Below are 24628 nucleotides of genomic sequence, written 5' to 3' on the forward strand. Positions count from 1 at the left end.
TGTGGATTTGCCTATTTGGCCATTTCATATAAATGGAATTCTATAACACGTGGTCTTTTGTGACTGATTTCTTGCTTATAGTACAATGTTTTTCAGATTTGTCCAAGTTAGAACATGTGTCAGTATCTCCTTCCTTTTTGTGACTGCATAATACTCCATATATGGATATACTAGAATTGGCCAATCCATTTGAGTGGTTCCCACACTTTGGCTAATATGAATAATACTGCTATATGCCCTGTTTTCACTTATCAGAAAACTCCAGTCTTAGGACTGGAATTGCTGGAATAGCTTTCTCTATCTTTTCAAGAAACACATATTTTAAAAAAATTCAACATCTAATGATAAATTTAATTTTAATTTTAATAATGATAATCTAGTTCTGTTTTAAAGCCTTTCCTTCCCTCCCTTCCTCCCTTTCTCCCTTACTGTCTTCCCTTCTTCCCTCCTTCTCCCCTTCCCTCCTTCTCTCCTTCCCTTCTTTTTCTTTCTTTTCTTTCTTTCCTTCCTTTTTGAGATGCAGTCTCACTCTTTTGCCCAGGCTGGAGTGCAGTGGCGCAACCTCAGCTCACTGCAACCTTTTGCCATGTTGCCCAGGCTGGTCTTGAACTCCTGAGCTCAAATGATCCACCCTCCTCCGCTTCCCAAAATGCTGGAATTACAGGCGTGAGGCTCTGTGCCTGGCCATGAAAGCCATTTATTTTCTGAACAGTGGCGAAAGCAGCTCCAGGCATTTACTTAGAACTTGGACTTTAGAGACTTCCAAGGTAGAGAGAGCTGTCTCCTTACTAATGGGATGGGCGCTGTGGGATGCTCTCATGTCTAACCTGGGGGAGGTCCATTGTCCAGGGTTTTTCTAGGGCCAGCCTTGGCCGGGCACCACTCAGGCTAATCATTTCCTCACCCAGGAGAGAGAACCTCTTCACATACGGACTCAGTTGTGCATGTTGTTATGAGATCACACTTCATTAGAACTCTTTGGGCTTAGATTAGCAAGGAAGAGAACATTCAGAAACTGTAAGTGAATCACACTATTTTCGGCTCTTTCCAACAATACCCTTGGGTGGCCTGAGGTGTCATAGCTCTGCCATTATTAGGAAAATGATAGTCGTAAGTGTGCCTGGCTCTGTCTTTGTTTATTAAGATGACAAAGGCAGAAACCTCACAAGTGAATCAGCTTGGATTACCGGCTCCACAGGTCACAGTTGAAAATGGAACCAGGCCTGGGCGTGGCAGAACTTTCTGTGGTACTCGGGTGCTTTTCCAAGGGTTTTGTGCTGTCAAAAATAAGATGAGCATCAAGCTTCTCAGGATTTTTTGTGAGAACAACAAAGAAAACCCAGTGAAAGCTGTGCCTTGCACGCTGGCCTCTCCTGCAGGAAATTCTCGACAGCCCTTTTAAAGTAATATTAACAAAATCCAATCCCTCTCAGCGCAATTACTGTCAGAATGTCAAAGCAATGAATTTAATAATATTTCAATAGCAAAGACGGTATGCTTTTTCTTTCTCTGATCTCCAGCTTTTCTTACTTTTGCCTCTCTCTCTTCGGGAATGTATTTGTAATCCAATAACGGCAAGGGCTCAGATCTTTTAAGGTTAGAGAAGATTGGAAATATAGGCATGATTTAGGAAGATTTTTTTTCCACTTTTTCCTTTAAAAATCATGTTAACGTGTGTCACCGTACATGGACATAGATGATGAGGTGGTTGAGACCTCACATTAAAATGCTTGTTTAGAATATATTCACAGTGGCTTTAACAGAACGTCTTGACTTTCAAAGACTCTATACCACTCAATTTGGGTGTTCGTATTTCGGCTGACCATTGTATGCTTTTTACTGGAGCACTTTCCCATAACGAATTTTCTCCTTGATGCTGCAAAGGTGGAATGGATTTCATAAATTATTTTGAGGTTAGGTATTTCAAATGAATAAGAGAGTATTACATTTCAGAGAGGCCCTGGGGTCCCTGGTGGGAGCATTTCTGAGTAAATACATTGGATCATGCAAAAGGATTCAGGGTGATTTTTTTTGTGGCTATATGTATAGAGGGATTTAAAGGGCTTTTCTTTCTCTCTCTCTCTCTCTCTCTCTCTCTCTCTCTCTCTCTCTCTCTCTCTGTGTGTGTGTGTGTGTGTGTGTGTGTGTGTGGGTGTGGTAGGGGATGCTTTTTTTTTGAGTTCCTGGCTGGGCGTGGTGGCTCATGCCTGTAATCCTAGCACTTTGGGGGACTGAGGCAGGTGGATCATGAGGTCAGGGGTTCGAGGTCAGCCTGGCCAACATAGTGAAACCCATCTACTAAAAATACAAAAAATTATCAGGGTGTGGTGGCCCATGCCTGTAATCCCAGCTACTCAGTAGGCTGAGGCAGGAGAATTGCTTGAACCCGGGAGATGGAGGTTGCAGTGAGCCGAGATCACGCCACTGCACTCCAGCACGGGCGACAGTGCAAGACTGCGTCTCAAAAAGAAAAAATGCTGTTCCTGATCAGGCTGATATTATGTTGTTGTGTTATACTCGACTTAATGCTCGCAGAGCCCTCATTTCCTGTGGCATTAAATTGAAATATTTATTTATCTTTCTAGAACTATTTAAACATCATTTAAAAGAAACAATAAATATTACAAGTAGATTTTTTTTACAAAGGAAACTAAGCATGTATACAGCAGATTCACTTTGCTGGCTGAGAGCATCCTCTTAGATGGACCTGCCACAGCCTCTGTCTCTAGGTAGAGTCTGATCTAACTTCCTTATTGTTCCATGTTAGAATTGTCTAAGCTTCTCTAAAATATAATGAATTGTTTTTCCTTTTCCCAAACGTGCTCACCCAGCAGGATGCCAAAATCTGATGATTTGCCTATTGTATACAGAGCATCAACTCTTAACATGAATCACTCAGAAGCCGATTCTGCTGAGAGGCTAATTTGAGATTCATGTGTTCATTCAAAATAACAAAGTCCAATCAAACTGTACAGATAACACACAACAGGGTAATAACAATACCGCCATCCCTAAGCAGAAAGAGACAAGCCACGGGGCTGTAGGACCAGGAGAAAGACACATGATCAATGGGAGCCCGAGCCTGAGCTGGGATGTGTGTCAGCGCTGTGGCTCCCGGGGCGTGACCTTACCCATTCATCGACATGAGGAAAGGGCTCTCTGCACTTCAGAGGAGGGCAGTGGAAGAGAGGAGGCCCTTCTTTGTTCTTTTGGGCCTGACAAGAAGCAGGCGCAACCTGTGTTGGCTGGAGGTTAAGAAGTTCTGTTAACTTTCAAGTTTTCTTGGACAGGAGAGGGAGGGGACGGGCAGATGAGAGGGAATGATTTCTGCTCATATCCGGGAGCTGGTGGAATCCCACAGTCTTCTGCTGAGAGTGAGCGCATATCTGGAGGCACCAGTGATGGCAAAAGTTGTTTGTTTGTTTGTTTGTTTGTCTGAGATGGAGTCTTGCTCTGTCTCCAGCTCACCGCAACCTCCACCTCCTGGGTTCAAGCAATTCTTCTGCCTCAGCCTCCCAAGTAGCTGGGACTACAGGCACACGCCACCATGCCCGGCTAATTTTTGTATTTTTAGTAGAGACAGGGTTTCACCATGTTGGCCAGGATGGTCTCAATCTCTTGACCCCGTGATCTGCCTGCCTCGGCCTCTCAAAGTGCTGGGAATACAGGCGTGAGCCACCGCACCCGGCTGGTGACAGCAACAGTTTTGTGTTTAATTGGGTTTAAAAAAAATAGCATTGGAAATGTGAGCTCTTGCAAAGCTCCAGCCCAACAGCTTCATGGATTGGGATGTACAGTGCTTCGCAAGCCAGACCCCTTGTCCACGTGCTGGTTTGACCACTCCAAAGTGGCACTGGACAAATCACTCAGGCTTTTGTGCCTGTCTTTCCACATCTACACAACAGGGAAAATAGATTATCCACTTCACGTGGCCGTGCTGAGGATTAGATAAGTCCATCTGCCTAAAGTGCTCAAAATTGAGACTCTGTGTAAGGCCTGAGTCCATGTTCTCTGTAATTACTACCGAGTTTCACCCATTGATTTTATCCATGGGAAGCTGAGGCCCACGGTTCTCCATGCTTAGGGCCCCACAGCTGTTTTCTGCTTGCACTGTGCTTGTTATCTTTGGCTGAATTCTACTCATCCTTCAGGTTCCAGCTCCAGGCTCACCCTCTCCGGGAAGCCCTCCAGGCTGGGCCCCCTGGCCATAGACTCTGCAGCATCCTCTGCTTTTCTTTCTGAGCCCTTATCCCACAGTTACTTTTCTCTATCTGCCTTCTGCACAGTCCATAGCTTAGCCAGTGCCCAGGTCTGTGGGCACACAGTAATACTTTGTTGAATGAAGGAAGGAAAATTGAATGAATACAGCTTAGTGTCAGAGTTTGCACTGGGATGGAAGCTTCCTGGTAGCCAGTCCTATGCCTTGGAATAGCCCATATTCTCCCTGGAATTTCAATGGAGTTTCTTCACTGACTTGGTGTCAATGTGTTTATTTTTTAGGTCACAGTTTGTAGAGTGGCGTCTTTCTGGTGAATAGGTCTTTCAGTTTTATGAACAGAATTTGTTTCTGGAACATTATGGGAACTCAATAAGGCTTCATTTTGAATAAATAAATCAGGTACATGGATAACACATTATTCTTGTTTTACCAAAATACTCATTTGTAAATAAATCAAGGATTTGCAAATCATTTGCTTTTAACCCAGCACTTTTGAAGATAAGACCTAACCAAAAAATATCATGTTCCCTGCAAAATGCCTGTTGCCTTGGGGAGTTAGGGATGCTTTATTCTTAGTTTATTATTAAAATCCATCTTGAGACCATCCCCGTAGGCAAAACTTTGTCCATCAAAACTTAATCCCGTCTGAATCGGGTCTAGCCTTCCCTGGGCCCCTTCTCTCTTACCTTTCATTTGGCTGGGTGTGGGGCATGACCTCCAATACTGTTTGCTTGTGGCCAAATTAATCACCTCTTTTAAGTATTTCCTGGAGTCTTTCCTCTTCACCTTGTCTTGGAATCTTTGACTTTAATTATCCTTACCTCCAGCCTCTCACCTCATAAATGGAGTGGCCTGCAAAGCACTCAGGAGTACATCTTCTCATTTCCCTCTGCCAGTGCTCCTGCTGGGTGACCCTTCTCATGGTGACCGGGCTTCAGGGGAGAATCAGAAGCTCAGAGATCTTAATTGACTTGCCCGGGGCTGGTTGGCAGGTCCATCAGTGAGAGCCAGACCCCAGCACCTGTCTTTACTCCCTTCCCTGGGCTTCCTGGCTTGGCTGCCTGTCTTTGTCTGGCCTTCCCACTTGGGGTGTTCACTGGCTTTGCCATGTCTCAGGCTCTCCTCCTCTTCCCTCCTCTTCTGATGCCTCAGGGTTACATCATTCAGTTCTTCACTTTCATCTCAACCTTGAGTGGCTCCCCAGACGCTTTCCGAGTTCCTGCCCCTCAGCCTAGACCTCGTGGGCTGGGCGTGGCCTACGGAGGCCCAGGAGAGAGACTCTGCCTTCTCCCATCCCACAACTCTGGATGCACGTGACGCATGCACGCACATACATACAGACACACACGCACATACGCATGGCCATATACACAGTGTGCATGCTGACACATGAGAGCTCACACATATGTGTATGCAGCGCACATGTGCAAACTCACATGTGTACATTCAGACATACATGGATGTGTGCACACACATGTATGCTCATATGCTCTCCCACATGCATGCACATACATGCACACACTCACATGAACAAATGTCACACTTGCAATATGCACACACAAACCCATGTGCACTTACACTCAGGTATACACACACACACACACACACACACACACACACACACGCTCCTGCTTTCCACCTCCCCAGCACTGCTCCTGTCTGCCTCATTGCTCCACAGGTTGGAGCAGCTGCCTTTCTGGCCCCAGGGGTGGGGGGAGCACCTGTATGTTGTCATGGTAACAGGGCCCTCCCTGACTCTCCTCCCTCTGTCCAGGAGGGCAGTGACTCAATTTATTGCAGCCAGTCTCAGAACCTTCCAACTGACCATCTTGAAAGAGATGCAAGGGGAGTTTGGGCGGGTGACGTGGAGGGGTGGGGAAGGGGTTGCTTGGTAGCCTGTGGGAGAACCTTGAATGCTTAGTCATGGCCTGTGTGCCTGCTTGTTCTTTTGAAAGAACTTGAAACAAAGGGCTGTGATTAGGGGATACCTAGAGTGTGTGGAGGAGGCTTCTCCCCTTAGGTCCTTTCGGATCTCTGTAAAAACACCCTGCACACATCTCAACATCTGGTCTGTCTGGTGTGATGGGTCCCATTTGAGCATTTCTCCCTGGAACTGCCTAATGAGCAGAGAAGGGTCCTAAAGCCCTCTGAGTCCAAACCGCCATCCCTCTAGTGGCCTCTTCTCTGCTGGCCTCCCTGCTCCTGCTTCACGTGGCTTCTGGTTGGTATATCAGTGCTGCACATTGTTCCCAAGGCATCCCCTGGACCTCCGCATGCTCACCCCCAGCACTGTCCTCACCCACCCATTTTCCTGCTCTGCCTTCTTTTTTTTTATACAGAGTCTCACTCTATCCCCCAGGCTAAGGTGCAGTGTCACCATCTCGGCTCACTGCAACCTTCACCTCCCAGGTTCAAGTGATCCTCCTGCCTCAGCCTCCCCAGCCTGTAGCTGAGACTACAGGTGCCCGTCACCATACCCGGCTAATTTTTGTATTTTTAGTAGAGACAGGGTTTCACCATGTTGACCAGGCTGGTCTTGAACTCCTGACCTTAGGCGATCCACCCGCCTCAGCCTCCCAAAGTGTTGGGATTACTTATTTCTTTTTATCACTGAATATGTCAATTTTTGGATGCACCAGAGTTTGTTCATCCATTCTCCTACTGAAGGATGTCTTGGGTGCTTCCAGTTTGGGGAATGCATGATTGAAACTGCTTAAACATTTATGTCCATAAGTTTTCCATTCATTTGGGGAAATACTTAGGTAAAACTATTTAAAAAATGAGATTTTAGTGGCTTTTTCCCTAAAGTCAGGAGGAAAGTATCCCTCTTCCTTCTGGATAAGTTACAAAGGACAAAGCAGGAAGTGGACATAAATAAAGCCAAAGACCGTTGAATGTTCCTTTCTTTCGGGTGGGTAAGTGCACTGATCTCTTGGACAGGGTCTTGGGAACAGTGCGCAGCACTGATATACCAGCTCACCTTTCCATTAGCTAGTGTGGAACCGTTAGGCAGTTGGATTGGTTGTCACTGAAGTCTTTTAGAAACCTAGACAAATAACCCAGGTTAACCAGGTTTGTTCTGTGCATTTTTCTTAGGGGATGGGAGCCGGTTATAATGGGTGACTATGAGTGGGAAGATAGTGACTTTGAACTGATTTTATTTTTTCTCAGTTTGCCTAATTATTATTTTTTTGTTTTGTTTTTGCTTTTTTTAAATTTTTTATTGCATTTTAGGTTTTGGGGTACATGTGCAGAACATGCAAGATAGGTGCATAGGTACACACACACGTGGCAGTGTGATTTGCTGCCTTCCTCCCCTTCACCCACATTTGGCATTTCTCCCCATGCTATCCCTCCCCAGCTCCCCCCACACTGTCCCTCCCCTATTCCCCTCAATAGATCCCAGTGTGTAGTACTCCCTTTCCTGTGTCCATGTGTTCTCATTGTTCATCACCCGCCTATGAGTGAGAATATGCAGTATTTCATTTTCTGTTCTTGTGTCAGTTTGCTGAGAATGATGTTCATCCATGTCCCTACCAAGGACACGAAATCATCATTTTTGATTGCTGCATAATATTCCATGGTGTATATGTGCCACATTTTCCCAGTCCAGTCTATCATCGATGGTCATTTGGGTTGATTCCAGGTCTTTGCTATTGTAAACAGTGCTGCAATGAACATTCGTGTGCATGTGTCCTTATAGTAGAATGATTTATAGTCCTTTGGATATATACCCAGTAATGGGATTGCTGGGTAAATGGTCAGTTTTCCTAATTATTACATTTAATATGTCCTCCCCGGTTTTAGGACATTTCTTAGATTTTAAAAGCGTTTATTTTTTCTTTTGCATTTTCTCTTAGTTTTGGCCTTTCATTTATATCATTCTTCTAATCATTGTGGTTGTTCTCTAGGCTTTCATGGCCCCAGAATTATGCAGCTTAGTTTTATTGCTCTTGGCAATTGTGCCTTTTACCTCGCCTCTTTAGGATGTTTTTCACCACAGTATTTGTTCTGAACCAAATTTCTTCTTTACTGCTTTCGCATTCTTCCCAGGCAAAGAGGTTTAATTTCATTTGAAACAAACTGTAGCCTTCCTTTAGATTTAGATAGTACTGCTGTTTATAATCAGGGTTCATGGAATGACAGTCTGGAATATTGCTGGCATACTATTTTATGTGTGCACACGTGTGTGTTGGAATTACCGTATATACTTGAATACAAGTCAAGCTGATAGTATGTCTTCATTATCTTCAGAAAAGAAGAAGCACCTCCCAGAGTCCTTGCAAATATCTCATGTTATAAGGGACACAATTTCAATTGTAGTATTTTATTTTCAATAACAAAACACTAGTTGGAGAAGACACATAAACCTTGATTTGGCTTACTGATGACTTTGGGTGCTCTAGAAATCACTTGAAGAACCCAGTAGGAAGGAAGGCAAAAGCATTTTACGTGGCTTTAATAATAACTTCTCGCCAGGTGCGCTGGTTCACGCCTGGAATCCCAGCACTTTGGGAGGCCGAGGCAGGCGGGTCACCTGAGGTCAGTAGTTTGAGACGAACCTGATCAAAATGGAGAGACCCTGTCTCTATTAAAAATACAAAAAAATTAGCCAGGCATGGTGGCACAAGCCTGTAATCCCAGCTACTTGAGAGGCTGAGGCAGGAGAATTGCTTGAACCCAGAAAGCGGAGGCTGTGGTGAGCTGAGATTGTGCCCTTGCACTCCAGCCTGGGCAACAAGAGTGAAACTCTGTCTCAAAATAATAATAATAATAATAATAATAATAATAATAACTTATAGAGGTACGGCCCCATGATTGTGATAGTTTGAGAGACCAGTCTCAGAACAGTTCACTGAGTGATTCATTTATGGAGATTTTAAATGGGCGCGTATGATTTGGGATAAGAGTTCCAGCAAATACATCATATGCAAATTTTAAAAATGTTTTATCTCAAATATCCAGTCACCTGAAAGATCATGTTACATTGAAACACTGCACAATGGCTCAGAAAGTCTGGCGTGACCAGTTTGAATAAAATTGTTTCATGAAATGTGAGTGTGGAAACACTATTTCTTAAATTAAAACTATGTTAACATTTTAATATATGTTCTTCAAAGATAAGTAGTATAAATAGTCATTTAATAATTATATTGCATTCCTAAAAATTATACGTTTATGTTTTCCAAAAACCTCTCACTGAGGGACAAGGTCTTCCTGTTGGAAAAGCAAGGATGTTACCTTATATTTGGCATCACGCTGTATTTGGACATATATGATCTCTTTAAAAATCAGACACAGTTTTGAAGTATTCTGTGCATTGTTTCATTTGGAGTGAAGTGAGAGTGTATGATTCGTCTTCCTGTTTGTAGGAGCGCTGGAATGGGGAATGTCTGTTTATATCCCCAGTTTGAACACATATCTCCCTTCTCAGCCAGCGCCCAGCCCTAAGGCTATTGGCAACTTTGAATCTGTTGGACACTTTTTAGAGCTCATCCTTTTTTCTGCATTTGACTCCTTAATTCCGTTTTTTTTGGAGACGAAGTGTCGCTCTGTTGCTGGGCTGGAGTGCAGTGGCGCAATCTTGGATCACTGCAACCTCTACCTACCGGGTTCAAGCAATTTTCCTGCCTCAGCCTCCCAAGTAGCTGGGACTACAGGCGTGCACCACTATGCCTTGCTAAACTTTATATCACCACGCCCTGTTAATTTTTGTATTTTTAGTAGAGATTGGGTTTCTCCATGTTGGCCAGAATGGTCTCAATCTCTTGACCTTGTGATCCACCCATCTTGGCCTCCCAAAGTGCTGGGATTACAGGCGTGAGCTACCGCGCATGATCCTGGTCTCACTTCTCCCTTCCACTTCCTCCCGTCACCTCAGTGTCAATCCGTGGTGGCATCACCTATTATCTAATTAGCTATCTTCATCCCATCTGGAACTTACATCCCTTTAGCTCTGTAAAGTTAACATATTCTCAGGCGTGACACCAGGAATTAGGACACCGACATATTTGGAGTCCATTATTCTGCCCATGGTAATATCTGTCTGCTGAGTAGATGAATTTAGCCTCACTTGCCAGTTTGTCATGATCCTTGGGCTTGAAACATGGAGGTCAATGGACTCATCAGTTAAGTTGGCTCTCACTTGCTTTTTTTTTTTTTTTAATTTATTCTTCAAATCTGGTGTTGCTCACAGTGTCATCAACCCAGGGCCACATTCGTATGAACGATTTCCCTGGCCACTCAGGCAGCGCCATCTTGAATGATGTATTTCACTCTCGCCACATAATGGTTCTGCTTGACTTCCAGGTTCCCATTTAGGTCTTGCTTTTTCCAGAAGCTTTTCATGATCCCTTCTGCCCTCTTTGCTCTCTGTCATCTCTAAAATTCTTCAGCTTTTATAGTCTACGGCAATTAATTATTAATATTTCATGTCTAAAATATTTACTTGTTGATTGAGTTTTGGCAGAAAGCTTTATGGGTTGGTTAGAAGTGGCTCTAAAACCAGTTCATTGCCCTTCAGAAGCAAAATGTAATTCCATTATTTCGAATGCTTATCTGAAATGTTGTGTGGTTTTGTTTATTTCAGAGACTTGAAGATAGAGAATTTGCTACTAGATGAAGACAATAATATCAAGCTGATTGGTATGACTTCTTTTTTTAAAGCAAAATTATCTTTTAAGTGTTGTGTTGTCAGTTCTCAGCTTTGAAAATTGTCCATGGCCTTCCTCTAATACCCAGACAATATTCTAGATTGTCTTCTTTTACCTCCAATATTTAATAATGGTTTTTATGTTGAAAATTAATTGAAATAATAGCTTTAAAATTTAATTTTAATAATAATGTGAACCTAATTAGGAGGGTAAAAATACTGTAACTCAGCCAAGAAATGGATTTCACAGCCACCAAATAAATATATCTTGGTCATGTGTTTCCTTGTCTTATTCAAACTATACCTTCTCCATAAATTCAAATGGAGCTGACCTTTTATAGTTTTGAAGAGTTTATTTTTATTTGGATTAACTGGAAAACTTTTTTTTTTTTTTTGAGACAGAGTTTTGCTCTTGTTGCCCAGGCTGGAGTGCAATGGTGCAATCTTGGCTCACTGCAAACTCCGCCTCCTGAGTTCAAGTGATTCTCCTGCCTCAGCCTCCTGAGTAGCTGGGATTACAGGCATGCTCCACCAAGCCTGGCTAATTTTGTATTTTTAATAGAGACGGGGTTTCTCCATGTTGGTTAGGCTGGTCTCAAACTCCCGACCTCAGGTGATCCGCCCGCCTCAGCCTCCCAAAGTGTTGGGATTACAGGTGTAAGCCACTGCTCCCTTCCAGAAAACTCCTTAAATAGTGAAAGACAATTTGGCTTAGAAATGCTTCTCATAGCTTTGCCATGTCTTATTCCACTTCGCAGTGAATGCAGGGATGCCTAAAATAAAGGGGAACACAATTGACCTTCTGTTTTTAATATAATCTTTATTCAGGCTTGTTGGTACAATGGAAGCTGTGCAGAGAGGTCCCCACAGAGAGGTACTTAGAAATCTGAACCAATTAGAAGGAAGCTACAAGATGGAGTATCATAATGGGTTCACAATTCAGGGTCCATAGCGAATTTAATATGACTCATTTTCTAGAAGGATTCAGGTGGTTCTGTTGTTGTTATTGTCTCCCTCTATGGTTGCTCTGGGCAGAATTCAGGGCATCATTTTTATGTCCAGATATTAGATGGCACCATCTTTTATTCCTCTCTCTTTTTTCTCCCACCTCAAATGCAAGTAATTTCTTACATCTCAATGACTTGAAAAGACTTTATATGAGGGGAAAAAAGAAAGATCAATAGGACTTTGTGAATTTAACTTTTTTACCCAAGAAGGAATTTTTGTTTGGCAAATACTGGAAGTCATTACAAGATTCTCCAGAATACATCCTTAAAATGACTTTTTAGATATTTTGGAATTATAGTAAGCTCCCAATTCAGTACCAGGCAAGAGGCTGCATAGACTCTGGATAATTAAACACTACTGATAGGTGTTGATGGATACACCTATTTGAAAATTAACTGTGAAGAGGAAACCAATTTTTCCCCAGAAGCACTTAGAAGAGTCTATTCTTAGAAGACTCTTAGATAATTCAAAAGATTTTCTTTTTCTTTTCTTTTCTTTTCTTTTTTTTTTTTTGGAGACAAAGTCTTGCTCTGTTGCCCAGGCTGGAGTGCAGTGGTGCAATCTTAGCTCACTGCAGCCTCTGTCTCCCAGGTTCAAGCAATTCTCCTGTCTCAGCCTCCTGAGTAGCTGGGATTATAGGTATGCACCACCACACCCACCTAATTTTTGTATTTTTAGTAGAGACGGGGTTTCATCATGTTGGCCAGGCTAGTCTCAAACTCCTGACTTTAGATGATCTGCCCACCTCAGCCTTCCAAAGTGTTGGGATTACAGGTGTGAGCCACTGCAACAGGCCAATTTTCTTTTTGTTAAATTGTTTTACTACTGCGTTTTAGTTGTCTTGAGAGCCAAGTGCAGAAGCTGGAAAACAAGGTGCTTGTGTTGAAATGCTTGCAGTATATCTCTCTGGTCCTCATTTCTGCATCCTGAGTGTTAAACAAAGGGGCTTCCTGATGGGGAACGGAGTTTTTTGCTTTAGGTTCTCTGGCAGGCTGACCCCTGGAACTGTTCTTTGGAAAATATGGAGGTGACAGTGACAGAGTTGTCCTAACAGCAGCAGAGACTGTAAGAGAACAGGCTTTATAACAGTGGTATTTATATGACAGTAAAAGTTAGAATAGGCCAGGTCTGGTGGCTCATGCCTGTAATCCCAGCACTTTGGGAGGCCGAGGCAGGTGGATCACCTGAGGTCAGGAGTTCGAGACCAGCCTGGCCAACATGGTGAAACCCTGTCTCTACTAAAAATATAAAAAATAGCCACCTGTATCTGGTGGCACATGCCTGTAATCCCAGCTACTCAGGAGTCTGAGGCAGGAGAATTTCTTGAAACCTGGGAGGTGAAGGTTGCAGTGAGCCAAGATTGTGCCACTGTACTCCAGCCTGAGTGACAGAGCAAGACTCCAAAATAAAAAGTATGAGAAGAATTCACTTCCACAGGGCGGCTTGCAGACTGAGGCTGGTGAGTAGTGTAAGGTTGCAGACAGAGTTTCCACATCTCAGCTGGGCATTGTCCATCCTGTTTCTTCCCTTCCCTCTTGCCCCTCTGTCTCCTCTGTGCTTGGTCTCTCTGTTTTCTCCTTAAGTGATTACCCTAGGTGACCACTGACAGAACTATCTTGTGGAATAAGCAATGGTGAAATGCACAGACCTTTTTGTGGGTTGAACCTTTGCTCAAGGGATTCTAGAAAAACCAATCATTTCACTGCTACAGTCAGTGGATGCATTTATAAGGAGCTCACAGATTGGTTGAATACTAAAACCTCTTAGAGGAGACCTGTCCAAGTCAAGTGAGGAAATTATACACCTAAAGCAGAGGCTGCCCTCCGACCTTGCTGCATGTGATGGTCACTCTCTGGGTGCCAGAAACCATTTTATTCAAATCCCTGAGTCATTGCCTCTGCTGGCACTACAAAGACATTTCAGGTCTTTGGGACAAAATTGGGCCCTTCAGAAAGCAGGCTGCCTGCACCTGCTTGAAAAGAGGCAGTGATTGTTGGATTTCCCTTTGTTAACTGAGCCCATTTGGTTGCCAGTTCTCTCCTGACCAGTGAAAACTGAGAAGCCCTACCTCACACCTGCCCCAGAGAGAGCCCTCCCTCACACCTAACCCGAAGGCTGGTGGAAACTGCATTTTGTTAAGAAAGAACGCATTTCCTCACTCACTCAGAGAGATGAAGGCCCAGTCAGTGTCTTGTGAGGTTTCTTGCCCCTGGCTTGGGCAATTTGGATCAAAGGTCTTCCAACTTCTGTCTTTTTGTGACTTGAAAGCTCTTTGAACCTTCTTTTCTTCAAAGGCATTACCTACTTGTTGTTTCAAAGGTGATTATAGCTATTATGATTGCCTCTTAATAGTTTCTCTTTCTTTGAAAGAATTTGGTTTAAATAAGTCTACTTAAGCCATGTTTCAAATTAACTAGAATTACCAGGAGTAAGATTTGATTTAATTAGGAGGTTTTTTTTCCCTTTCAAAAAAAGCTGTCTGATGTTTTGTAGGTTTAATCTTAAAATGGAAGAGCTGCAGCTTGGAACAGTCTTGCACTTCAGTATTCCAAGGCAGGGCTCGCTCGGGCATTTTGTGAGGTTGCTTTTGCAGCTCTCAGAGAATTGGGTGGTCATTGGCTGATATCTTTACCAAATCTAACTGAGGCAGACCCACGTGACATTGCTGGGAGGTGGCCTTCTCTCTAATTCCACAATTCCAATTATAGCCAGATGTGTACAATTTTAATAATTACATTTATGGATGTGAAGCAAACTGGTCGTTTCTCTACAAATGTGTTTTAAATGAAACCCTTTTGGCTCCATCAACCTAAGTTTCCTAACATGCAGATGCTATCTCCTCCACCTCCCAGATCCTCTGCTAAGCTATGTTCTTGAAACTGCTCAAGATAAGGCCAGGCTGTTCCCAAACTTGCCTGGGATGGTGGAGGGCGATCTGGCCTCTTATCTCTCTCTCTCTCTCTCTCTCTCTCTCTCTCTCTCTCTCTCTCTCTCTCTCTGCCCTCTTCTGAGAATAAGTCCTTCTTTCTGGTCCCGGGGAGGTGAAGAAGAACAGAGTGAGGCAGCCCTTTGCTGTGAAGGGAACCCTGCTGAGATTAGGAACGGAGTCAGAGTCTTTTGCTTTGATTTCAGAAATTTAGAGATAATTTCGAGGACTCTGAGGACACTGGGGCTCCCCAGCTGTTACTGTTTTTATTTGATGGTGCTGTCTCTCAACGTAGGTGGTCTTCATGCATTTGTTTGTTCCTTAACATTCTTTTAGGTTCATTTTCAAACTGAAAGCAATCAAACAACCCTCCAATTTAAAGCATGATATGATTTTTCTTCTCCTGAAGGACTTACCTTGGGCAGGGTTTGTGGGGTCTATGGGCGCTGGCTGGGTTGATGGGAAAGGAAATGGGGTGTGGGGGAAGGTTGGGGTGAAGAGTAGGGGAATCAAGGAGGAGAGAGGGAAAGAGGTTAAGAGAGAAAAATGGAATCATAAAAAACAAAAGAAAAGTTCAGTGTTTGAACATGCAGCATTCCTAGTTGGTTTGTTCGCCATTCCCTCTTACAGTTAGGGCTGAAGTGTTTGGGTGACATTTAGAGCCTTTAAGAGTTTTCTGAGGTCCGCTTGGATGGGATTCTCTTTAGAAAAGCTTAACCCAATGACTTTTGGAAAACTTTTTGGCTGTGACATCTTGATCCATGGTGTGCAATTGACTTCACGGACTGGACTGTATTCCTCCTCCCCTGAGATTTCCTACAACATTCCTTGCAGTAATGTGCCTTGCAGGTGGAGACATGTTAGAGAGAGCTGAAAATACACTCATGAAACTAGACATCATATTGCCGATTGAGAAACTTCGAGAGTCTCGTTCAAGACTGGAAGCCTGTCTCTGCCTGAGCCCTGCAGCCTGAGTCTTCTGTTTGAGGGGGGTTGGACCATAATATTTACACTGAAGTTCAAAGGATGAACTGTGATCTTAATTCTGAGATCAACAAAGATTAGGGAAAGATTCGAATGAGGGCATAACACTAACAGCTCTCTAATTACCTGCCAGTTTCAGTATCTTTAAGATCAAAAGGTAAACATGGGGCAGAAGGCATAGTAGACCCGAAGTCGCTATAGCTGCATTGCACTTTCTACCCCCTCTTCCTGGGTATGTTAATCATCCAGGAACAAAGCGGCGCCATGAGGTCGCTCTGTCTAGTTTGCATCGCCATTTTTCTGGTGCTACTTTTCCAGCCAACATTCAGGGTTGTCTGTACTGGTGGGCATATTTTTCCCCTCTTCTAGTCACTATATGTGCTGCATGTCTTTGGGGGAATTTTAAAAAGGCTTCCATGAAACGAAAACATTCAACTGAAAAAGTCAACTGTAAATGGCTGGATCGAATGTCACTGAGGGTGACACAGGGAAAATCAATCTTCCTTCATCTTTTCCCCAGTTGGCGGCTTGGAAGCTACCTCCAATCCCCTGTGCCTGTTCTTTCTTTCTGCCTTGGTCCTAGAAAGCAAATTCTCTCTTTTTTTCCCCGGGTGACTCATTTACAAGAGTGGATGGAAATAGGTTTTTGTGCAGCATACCGTTCGCTCTAGCTGGCTTTTACAGTGAGGCCCGGTGTCATGTGCTCTCAGCTAAGCCAGGGAACCAGCACCTGACATTCTTTCGCCTTGAGTCTCCTATCCAGAGGTTATGGTTTGCAGCTGCTACGTTTTTCTTTAGGATGCTAAATTATGTGTTAGCCTGAGAGAATGTTTCCTTTCCTGCTGCCCTTTTTATTTTTTATTTTCCCCCCCTCTTCATTTCCGCAGTTTTCTGATTCAGAGCTTGTTTTCTCCTCTCTTTGCAGACTTTGGTTTGAGCAACTGCGCAGGGATCCTGGGTTACTCGGATCCGTTCAGCACACAGTGTGGCAGCCCCGCCTACGCCGCACCCGAACTGCTCGCCAGGAAGAAATATGGCCCCAAAATCGATGTCTGGTCCATGTGAGTTATCGAGCTTCTGAAAGTGACTCTTCCTCCTGCTGTCTCCACCGTGCCTGTCTTGGGAAATCATGCTTGAGTATTGATGGCATGCATTAGGTGACAGGCCGAGGGAGCATGTCGTCAGGGGTTCTTTGGGGCTGCATCTCTGTTCCTTCTGGTGTTTTCTGCACAAACTGTCAGAGTGGCCTCTACCAAAACTTACTGAGGGGCTGAGGAGAGAAGAAAAGAAGTCCTGCCCTCACAGAGCCCGCATTCTATCCTCACGACTCATTTCTGTCCCTTCCTTGGCCCTTAGCTTCCCACCGCCCTCCGTGTGAAACTCATCCTGCTGCCTGGCCTGCACTCCTTGCGGACTTGTTCTCATGTCTCCTGCCTCCCCGGGCACTGCCCTGCCCTCTGCTCACAGTTCTTCAGACAAAACATTGGCCTCCCTTTTGTCTCTCCCATCTCTGAGGTTTTTTTTTTTTTTTTTTTGAGACAGTGTCTTGCTTTGTCACCCAGGCTAGAGTGCAGTCGTGTGATGTCAGCTTACTGCAGCCTTCCCTTCCTGGGTTCAAGTGATTCTTGTGCCTCAGCCTCCTGAGCAGCTGGGATTATAGGTGTATGCCACCAAGCCCAGCTAATTTTTGTATTTTTAGTGGAGTTTTAGTGGGGTGTCACCATGTTGGTCAGGCTGGTCTCGAACTCCTGACTTCAGGTGATCCACCTGCCTCGGCCTCCCGAAGTGCTGGGGTTACAGGCATGAACCATGAACCTGGCTATTCACTTGTGATACCTGGAATGCCCTTTCCCAGCTCTTTGGATGGCCCGCCCATTCCCACATCCCAGTCCCAATCCAATGGCACCACTGCTGAGACCGTCTCTGAATTCCCTGCCAGAGAGTCCCCCATACTCTCTTCTCACCCTTTTAATTTCCTCTTCACCACCTCTCACTGCCTGTCCTTTTCCTGTTCTAAATCTTTTCCTCTCCTGTCTCCCAGCCAGCAAGGACTCTCCACAGGGGGAGGGAATTGATTGGTGTGGTTCACCATTTTGTTCCCAGGGTCAGGTACAGGAAGGGCCACCAGGGTAAGCACAATGACTGTTTGAAGGATGAACCCTCAGTTGCATCACAGATAGAGCCTGGGTCCCTCATGATCCCAGTGAGTCACCCCCCTTCAGCATACCCTGAGTACAGGGTTAGCTCAGAGTCTTGGATTCTGGGGTAGGACTCAATCCTTTGCCATAGGGGAAGGAGCTGGACAGAGTGAGGTCCTGAGTAAGATATAGGCAACGTGGTGGCCCACGCCTATAATCCCAGCACTTTTGGAGGCTAAGGCAGGCGGATCACCTGAGATCAGGAGTTTGAGACCAACATAGAGAAACCCCGTCTTTACTTAAAAAATACAAAATTAGCCGGGCATGGTGGTACATGTGCATGCCTATAATCCCAGCTACTTTAGAGGCCGAGACAGGAAAATCGCTTGAACCTGGGAGGCGGAGCAACAAGAGTGGAAAAAGTATATATAGAGAGACAAGAAGGGCTTGTTTGCGTGAAGGGTGTGTTGATCCGGCATATTTCTGGAACTCCCCTGCCTCTCTTCACTCTAACTCTCTTGTCCAGGTTGGCAGAAAAGTTAACCCTTGCTCAGTGTTTGATGTGTGCCAGACATCATGTCCCTTAGTTTACACAATGACCCGGTGCAATTGTTACTCTCTATTACACTATTTTATGGAAGAAAAAACCCATCATAAGAGAAATGAATAAAATCACCCAAGGTCACACAGCTGCTAAATGGTGGAGTGAGATTTGAACCAGGCAGTGTCCTTTCGGGGTCTTAGGATACAGCCCCAGCTCTCCACGTGGCAGGCGGGGGCCCTTGCTTGCCCTGTGGCCTTGTTGAAGGCATGCCCCCTTCCCATCTCTCCCCACCTATTCTCTGGCTAACTTGGCATTGTTTCCTGTTCCCTGAACACAGCCTGTGCCTGTTACATTCCAGCCTTACACGCACAGATCCTTCAGCCTGGAACCCTCTCCTTTTCTGTCTTGTTTTGTTGGGTGCCGGATCCTCTGGGCAGCCCTCCCATGTCCCCTCCAGCCCCCTGCTCTCTGTGTTCCTGGGCCTCACCATGAGGTCTTTGTCCACCTGCTAGAACTCTCTGGGCTGCAGCTGAGAGGGCAGGGGCCACTTGGCTTGTTCCCAGGATTTCCTCAACACCTGGTGGAGCCTGGAGGAAGGGAAGGAGAAAAAAAGCAAGGTGAGAAGGAGGAGAAAGGAAAGCAGGGAAGGAGGGAAGGAAGGAGGATGGAAGGGAAAAGTGAAAGACGGACAGGAGGAAGGAGTGGGCATTTCATCCAGAGAAACAGAAGCTGGAAAGTCAGGGCAGAAGCTGGCAGAGAAAGCAAACAGAGGAATGTGGATCAGCCAAAGGTTTAGCAGTGAGAGGCGCTCAGGATGTTCTGGTTAGAAATTGAGAAGAAACAGACCAGAGCAAGATATGGAGAGATAGGGAGAATTCCCAGAACTTTCCTGGGTGCTCCAGTCATTCACTCCGGATCCTCAGTCCTGTGAGGCACATCTCTTGCCCCCAGTTTGCACAGACAGAAAAGAGGGTTGAGCATTGCCCAGATGAGCCCACCTGTAGTGGCGCTGCACTTTGCCAAAGCCTGGGCTCCCAGTCCCTTCGCAGGTGTGGTCTTGTGTGCAGGCTGCATGTGGGCAGTGTGTGTGTGCTGATGATGGGGCCACATGGAGCTGGTGGAGTGGAGCAAGGAACAGCAGAGGATGAGAGGATGCCTTCTCTTCTAGGGCATGGCTAGTCACAGACTTCGCTTCTGAGAAGTCCTCTGAATCCCTCTCAATACAGCTGGGACTCCTGGCAGCTAATACCAGTGGATCAGAGTTGTATATGGGAGGAAATCCATTATGGATTTAAGAACTCTCACAGGTGTCTGGCACACTGTCTTCCCTCAATAAATATGTATTGAATGGATGACTATGAATATGTGAGTCTATAATCACTTTCCTAACAGAGAACTCATTTATGCTAAATGGGAAGCTATGACAGGAAGAATACACGCACACACACATGCACATGGCTATGGGAGCCTGAAAGACCACAAGGTCCCCTGTCTTTGTCTGTTTCTTGTTGCTGCAAAGGAATACCAGAGGCTGCGAAATTAATGAGGAAAAGAGCTCTATTTCACTCACAGTTCTGCAGGCTGTACAAGAAACATGGTGGCAGCATCTGCTTCTGGTGAGGCCTCAGGCTGCTTCCACTTGTGGTGGAAGGTGCAGGGGACCAGTGTGTGCAGAGGTCACATGGCGGGAGAGGAAGCAAGAGAGGGGAGGTGCCAGGCTCTTTGTAACGATCAGCTTGTATTGATTTGTCCCATCTGCCTAAAAACCTTTGAGGTAGTGTTGTGTTATTCCCAATTTATGGAAACTGAGGCATGAAGAGCCTCAGCCAGTTGCTCAAATGACACAACCAGTGTGTGACAGAGCCAGGATTTGACCTACATGATTTGCCTCTAGGCTTCTGAATCACCACCCTCTACTGCTTCTGTTGTGTTATACTTCCTCTGGTGAGATGTACAGGCTGGTGGGACAAACAGCTGGTATTTTAAAAAAACTATAAACTGAGTGTGGTAAGAGCTGTGGAGGAAGTGAGAGGGATTCAGGGAAAGGGATGGAGTGGCCTCTTGAAGAGGACTTCAAAGCCACATCCTAAGGATCAGAAGGAACCAGCTATGGGAGGAGGAAGGTGTCAGGGAAGAAGGCCAGGAAAGGTCAAAAGTAAACTGATGAGTAAAAACCAGATTTTTGGTTATGGCAGCCCAAGCACATTTGGCTGCACAGCTGGGTTAAGTCGAGAAGGCATCTGTATGCAAGACTGATCTGTTCCTGAAAGATGAGTGGAGTTGGCCTGGTGGAGCACAGGCGGGGAAACGTTCCAGACAGAGGGAACACCATATTCCAGACAGAGGGAACAAAAGGCTGGTAGGTGTGACACATCTGATTCTTCCTCTTAATCTTGGCCAAAACATAAAACTTCAGAGTTTTTTTTTTTTTTTTGAGACAGAGTATTGCTCTGTTGCCCCGCTGGAGTGCAACAGTGCAATCTCGGCTCACTGCAACCTCTGCATCCCAGGTTCAAATGATTCTCCTGCCTCAGCCTCCTGAGCAGCTGGGATTATAGATGCATGTCACCATGCCCGGCTAATTTTTTGTATCTTTAATAGAAATGGCGTTTCACTATGTTGGCCTGGCTGGTCTTGAACTCCTGACCTCTTGATCCACCTGCCTTGGTCTCCAATGTGCTTGTACTACAATGTGCCCGGCCTTTTTTTTTGTTTGTTTTTGAGACAGAGTCTTTCTCTATCACCCAGTGCAGTGGCATGATCTCGGTTCACTGAACCTCTGCCTCCTGTGTTCAAGTGATTCTCTTGCCTCAGCCTCCTGAGTAGCTGGGACTACAGTCATGTGCCACCACGCCCAGCTAATTTTTGTATTTTTAGTAGAGATATGGTTTCACGATGTTAGCCAGGATGGTCTCGATCTCTTGACCTTGTGATCCGCTAGGCTCAGCCTCCCAAAGTGCTGGGATTACAGACCTGAGCCACCAGGCCCGGCCCAGACCTTTTAAGAGATTAATTTTCTACTGCTTTGGGGTATTGTGTCTGAGATATGGGTTAGGTTTCTGTTTGATGCCCATGACTTTGCTGGCAGAAGTGGAAATGGAAAACCCAAAGTGAATTTAGTTTAGAAGGCTGTTTAAAATGATGGTGAAAATGGAACCAATTTTCTCCCTGGGTTAGACACTGTTATTATAAAATGACTTCTCTTTTTATGGCTCTGAAACAAGAACAGAATGAAGAGTTCACTTCCAACAAAGCAAACTCCCCTCCCGGAAAGGCTTTGGACCCTGATGGATGGCAGGGACTTTATCCACAACTTCTGAGACTGATTTAGGAAAAAAAAAAAAAAAAATCAGCCTGACATTGAAAGAAACCCTGGGAAAGAAAGCTCTTCCCTACAAATAGGGCCCCCAGGACCCTCCTCTAGTGAAGCCACAATTGACAATGGAAATGGGAAATGGTGCACTTTCTTGGGGGGGTTTCCATAATTTTCAGTGGTCATTATAGTCAAGACCGTAAAAAAGTAGCTGTAAAATAATTCACTTCTTTACTTTACTCCAGATTCTATATACATAACATACAGATGTGTGTGTCTTCAATGAACTTTGAGATTTCAGAAACAAAAACCAAAAATGATCATTCTGGTGCACTGAACTTTTATTAGTGTGAATCGACTTTTCCTCAGAGTGACATACATGCTAATTTAAAACAACTTTAATGCAGATGTACTTTTTAATTGAAAAGAATCAAAATTAATTTTATCTTCAGAACATTGCAATACTCATTGGCAACCTTCAGTGAATCCCTACTGGTGAGGAGAACAGAAACAGAGTTCTATCCTGAGAAAATTGAGAATGCAGCATTTCTGGACTAGACCTGTCCTTTGCGCTCATGGGGTCCCTGGGATGGATGGGTGAAGTATTTGTGTGAGGCTGGTGCCTCCTGGAGAGTCACGCACGATTCACTCAGTCCACCTTCGCAACTCATTGAATCTGTTTTCACTTAGTGGGAAAAAAAACCCTGTCTCCAGTGCTGTACCTTTGGGTAGACAACTTGGCCAAGAGGCACCATGTCTCCAGATAGCTCTTCTGTCTCCAAATAGAACTGGGTGTTCAGGAGGGAGAGTGAGAGAATTTGTTCTGGTCTCAGACTCAGAGTTTTGTGAAAGTGCTACCAGACGTCATCAGCTACTGGCAGGGGCCATATACAGAAGGATGGTAGTCATATTTTCTCTCTGTTGAGAACTTCTCAAAATGAAGGCTAGCAGGAGGAGGGAAGCTATGACTCCTTTGGGGAATTTTAGGGCTTTTGACTCCCCCCCCAACCCCAGGATGGAGTCTTGCTCTGTCGCCCAGGCTGGATGGAGTGCGATGGTGCAATTTTGGCTCACTGCAACCTCTGCCTCCTGGGTTCAAGTGATTCTCCTGCCTCAGCCTCCCAAGTAGCTGGGATTACAGGCATGTGACACCAGGCCCAGCTAATTTTTGTATTTTTAGTACAGACGGGATTTCACCAGATTGGCCAGGCTGGTCTTGAACTCTTGACCTTGTAATCTGCTCGCCTCAGCCTCCCAAAGTGCTGGGATTACAGGTATGAGCCACTGCTCCTAGCTAGGGCTTTTGACTTTTAAGAGAGAGGTTTCCTTTAGCTTCTGAGATTATTCAGTTATAAAATATGATATTTTTTTGTAGCTAATGTGTATATTTAACACAGAAGAAAGGAAGGAAGGAAAGGAAAAGAAACAACGTTCTTGAAATCCACAAGAAAATAATTTCTTGCTAAACATAGACCATTTAATAGAACAGTGGTGAAATTTGAGATTTTCCAAATGGATGAATTGGTTCCTAGTCTGCTTTCAAGACCTTAAATTGGAAGTTGTATTATTAAAAGTTGATACTGAAAGATGGAAAGATATTCCTTTGAGGTGGCAAGTTATTTTTAATTTATCCAAGGCAGTGTCTTTCTTGGAGAGCCACACAGAAGCACGTGGATCTCCTGAAGGTCCTCTTGGCTGCACCCTGTAAACTGGGCAGTTTCCGAGTCTCCTGACCACATGCCCCTTAAGAACAAGTAATCAGACCCTCCCTCCACCTGCCAGGGTGGCTCTGTCCATTGCTTTGTCCCTTGCATCTTGTTAAAACTGCCAGCGACTTCTCCACGGAGCACTGCCTCCATATCTTCCCTTTTTGGGATGGCAGGTTAACCCTTCCTCCAGGGAATATTTTGTTGTGTACCAGACTAAATAACAGGATGACCATTTGGCTTTTGACTTTTAATTCCAAAACTTCCCCGTTTGTATTTCATAAGTAAGGCCCCTTTTCCTCTTCTTTCAGCTACCCTCAGTGTCTGCCTTTCTTCCTCTGTTGAGATCAGAGTATTCCACACTGCCTAGTATCTTTGAGTCTTCTTCCACCCGGCAATGATTCACCCTATTTCATACTGCTGGGAAAAGCCCCCGGTCATATTTGATTATTGGCCTCTCTCGTCCTAGGCTCTCATCCCTCTCATTTGTTAAGACTGTCTTTGATTCTTGGGAATCCCATGTCTGCCACGGAGAATCCAGAAAGCCCCTGGGCCATATTTCAAAAGACCCATCAGGAAATTCTGAACATGTTTTGAAACTCCTCCTAATTCTATGGGATTACAGAGGTTTATAAACTGCATTCCACATTTTTCCCTTGGTATCCTCACATACTTCTGAAATGTCAAAGGGACTAGGTTTCTCTTTATCCAGATATTAAACATGTATGCAGACTCTGGGGGAGAGGAATTAAGATACTCAATCTGGTTTCCCTTTTAAAATCTCCTAGCTAGGATTGTATGACTGTTCATGTAGGTTTCCAATCTTACTTGGCAATACGGTACAAATATAATTGTAGATTTTCCCCTCTTACTTTAAGAAAGTTTTTTTTTGATGAAACGATAGATCCCAATTTATCAAGCTTGATTTATTTCAGCTACAGAATTCAGGTCTTTCTGTGGCTTAGTTGATGGGGCCATCGTACAGCCTGGGAGGTAGGTACTATTATTACCCACATCTTATGGATGAGAGAGGTGGGTCCTCCTTAAGGCTTTGTGACTTAAGTTTTTTTGTTTTTGTTTTTTTCATGATAAAGTCCTCCGAAAGAAATGGAATTCTGGAGTCAGTTTGTCAAGTCAG

The 24628-nt window shown here is 44.6% G+C and overlaps 1 protein-coding gene across 1 annotated transcript in view; it reads left to right on the forward strand.

Moving 5' to 3' along the window:
• The window catches only part of HUNK (hormonally up-regulated Neu-associated kinase), a 131970-nt gene that overhangs the window by 57668 nt on the left and 49674 nt on the right, over nt 1-24628 (forward strand). The window contains exons 3-4 of the mRNA XM_002761364.6: nt 10809-10864; nt 16715-16850. Of these exons, the coding sequence (XP_002761410.4) occupies nt 10809-10864; nt 16715-16850 (192 nt within the window). The remainder of the gene's footprint in view (nt 1-10808; nt 10865-16714; nt 16851-24628) is intronic.

Source organism: Callithrix jacchus, chromosome 21 (assembly GCF_049354715.1).
Source record: "Callithrix jacchus isolate 240 chromosome 21, calJac240_pri, whole genome shotgun sequence".
Taxonomy (NCBI): Eukaryota; Metazoa; Chordata; class Mammalia; order Primates; family Cebidae; genus Callithrix; species Callithrix jacchus.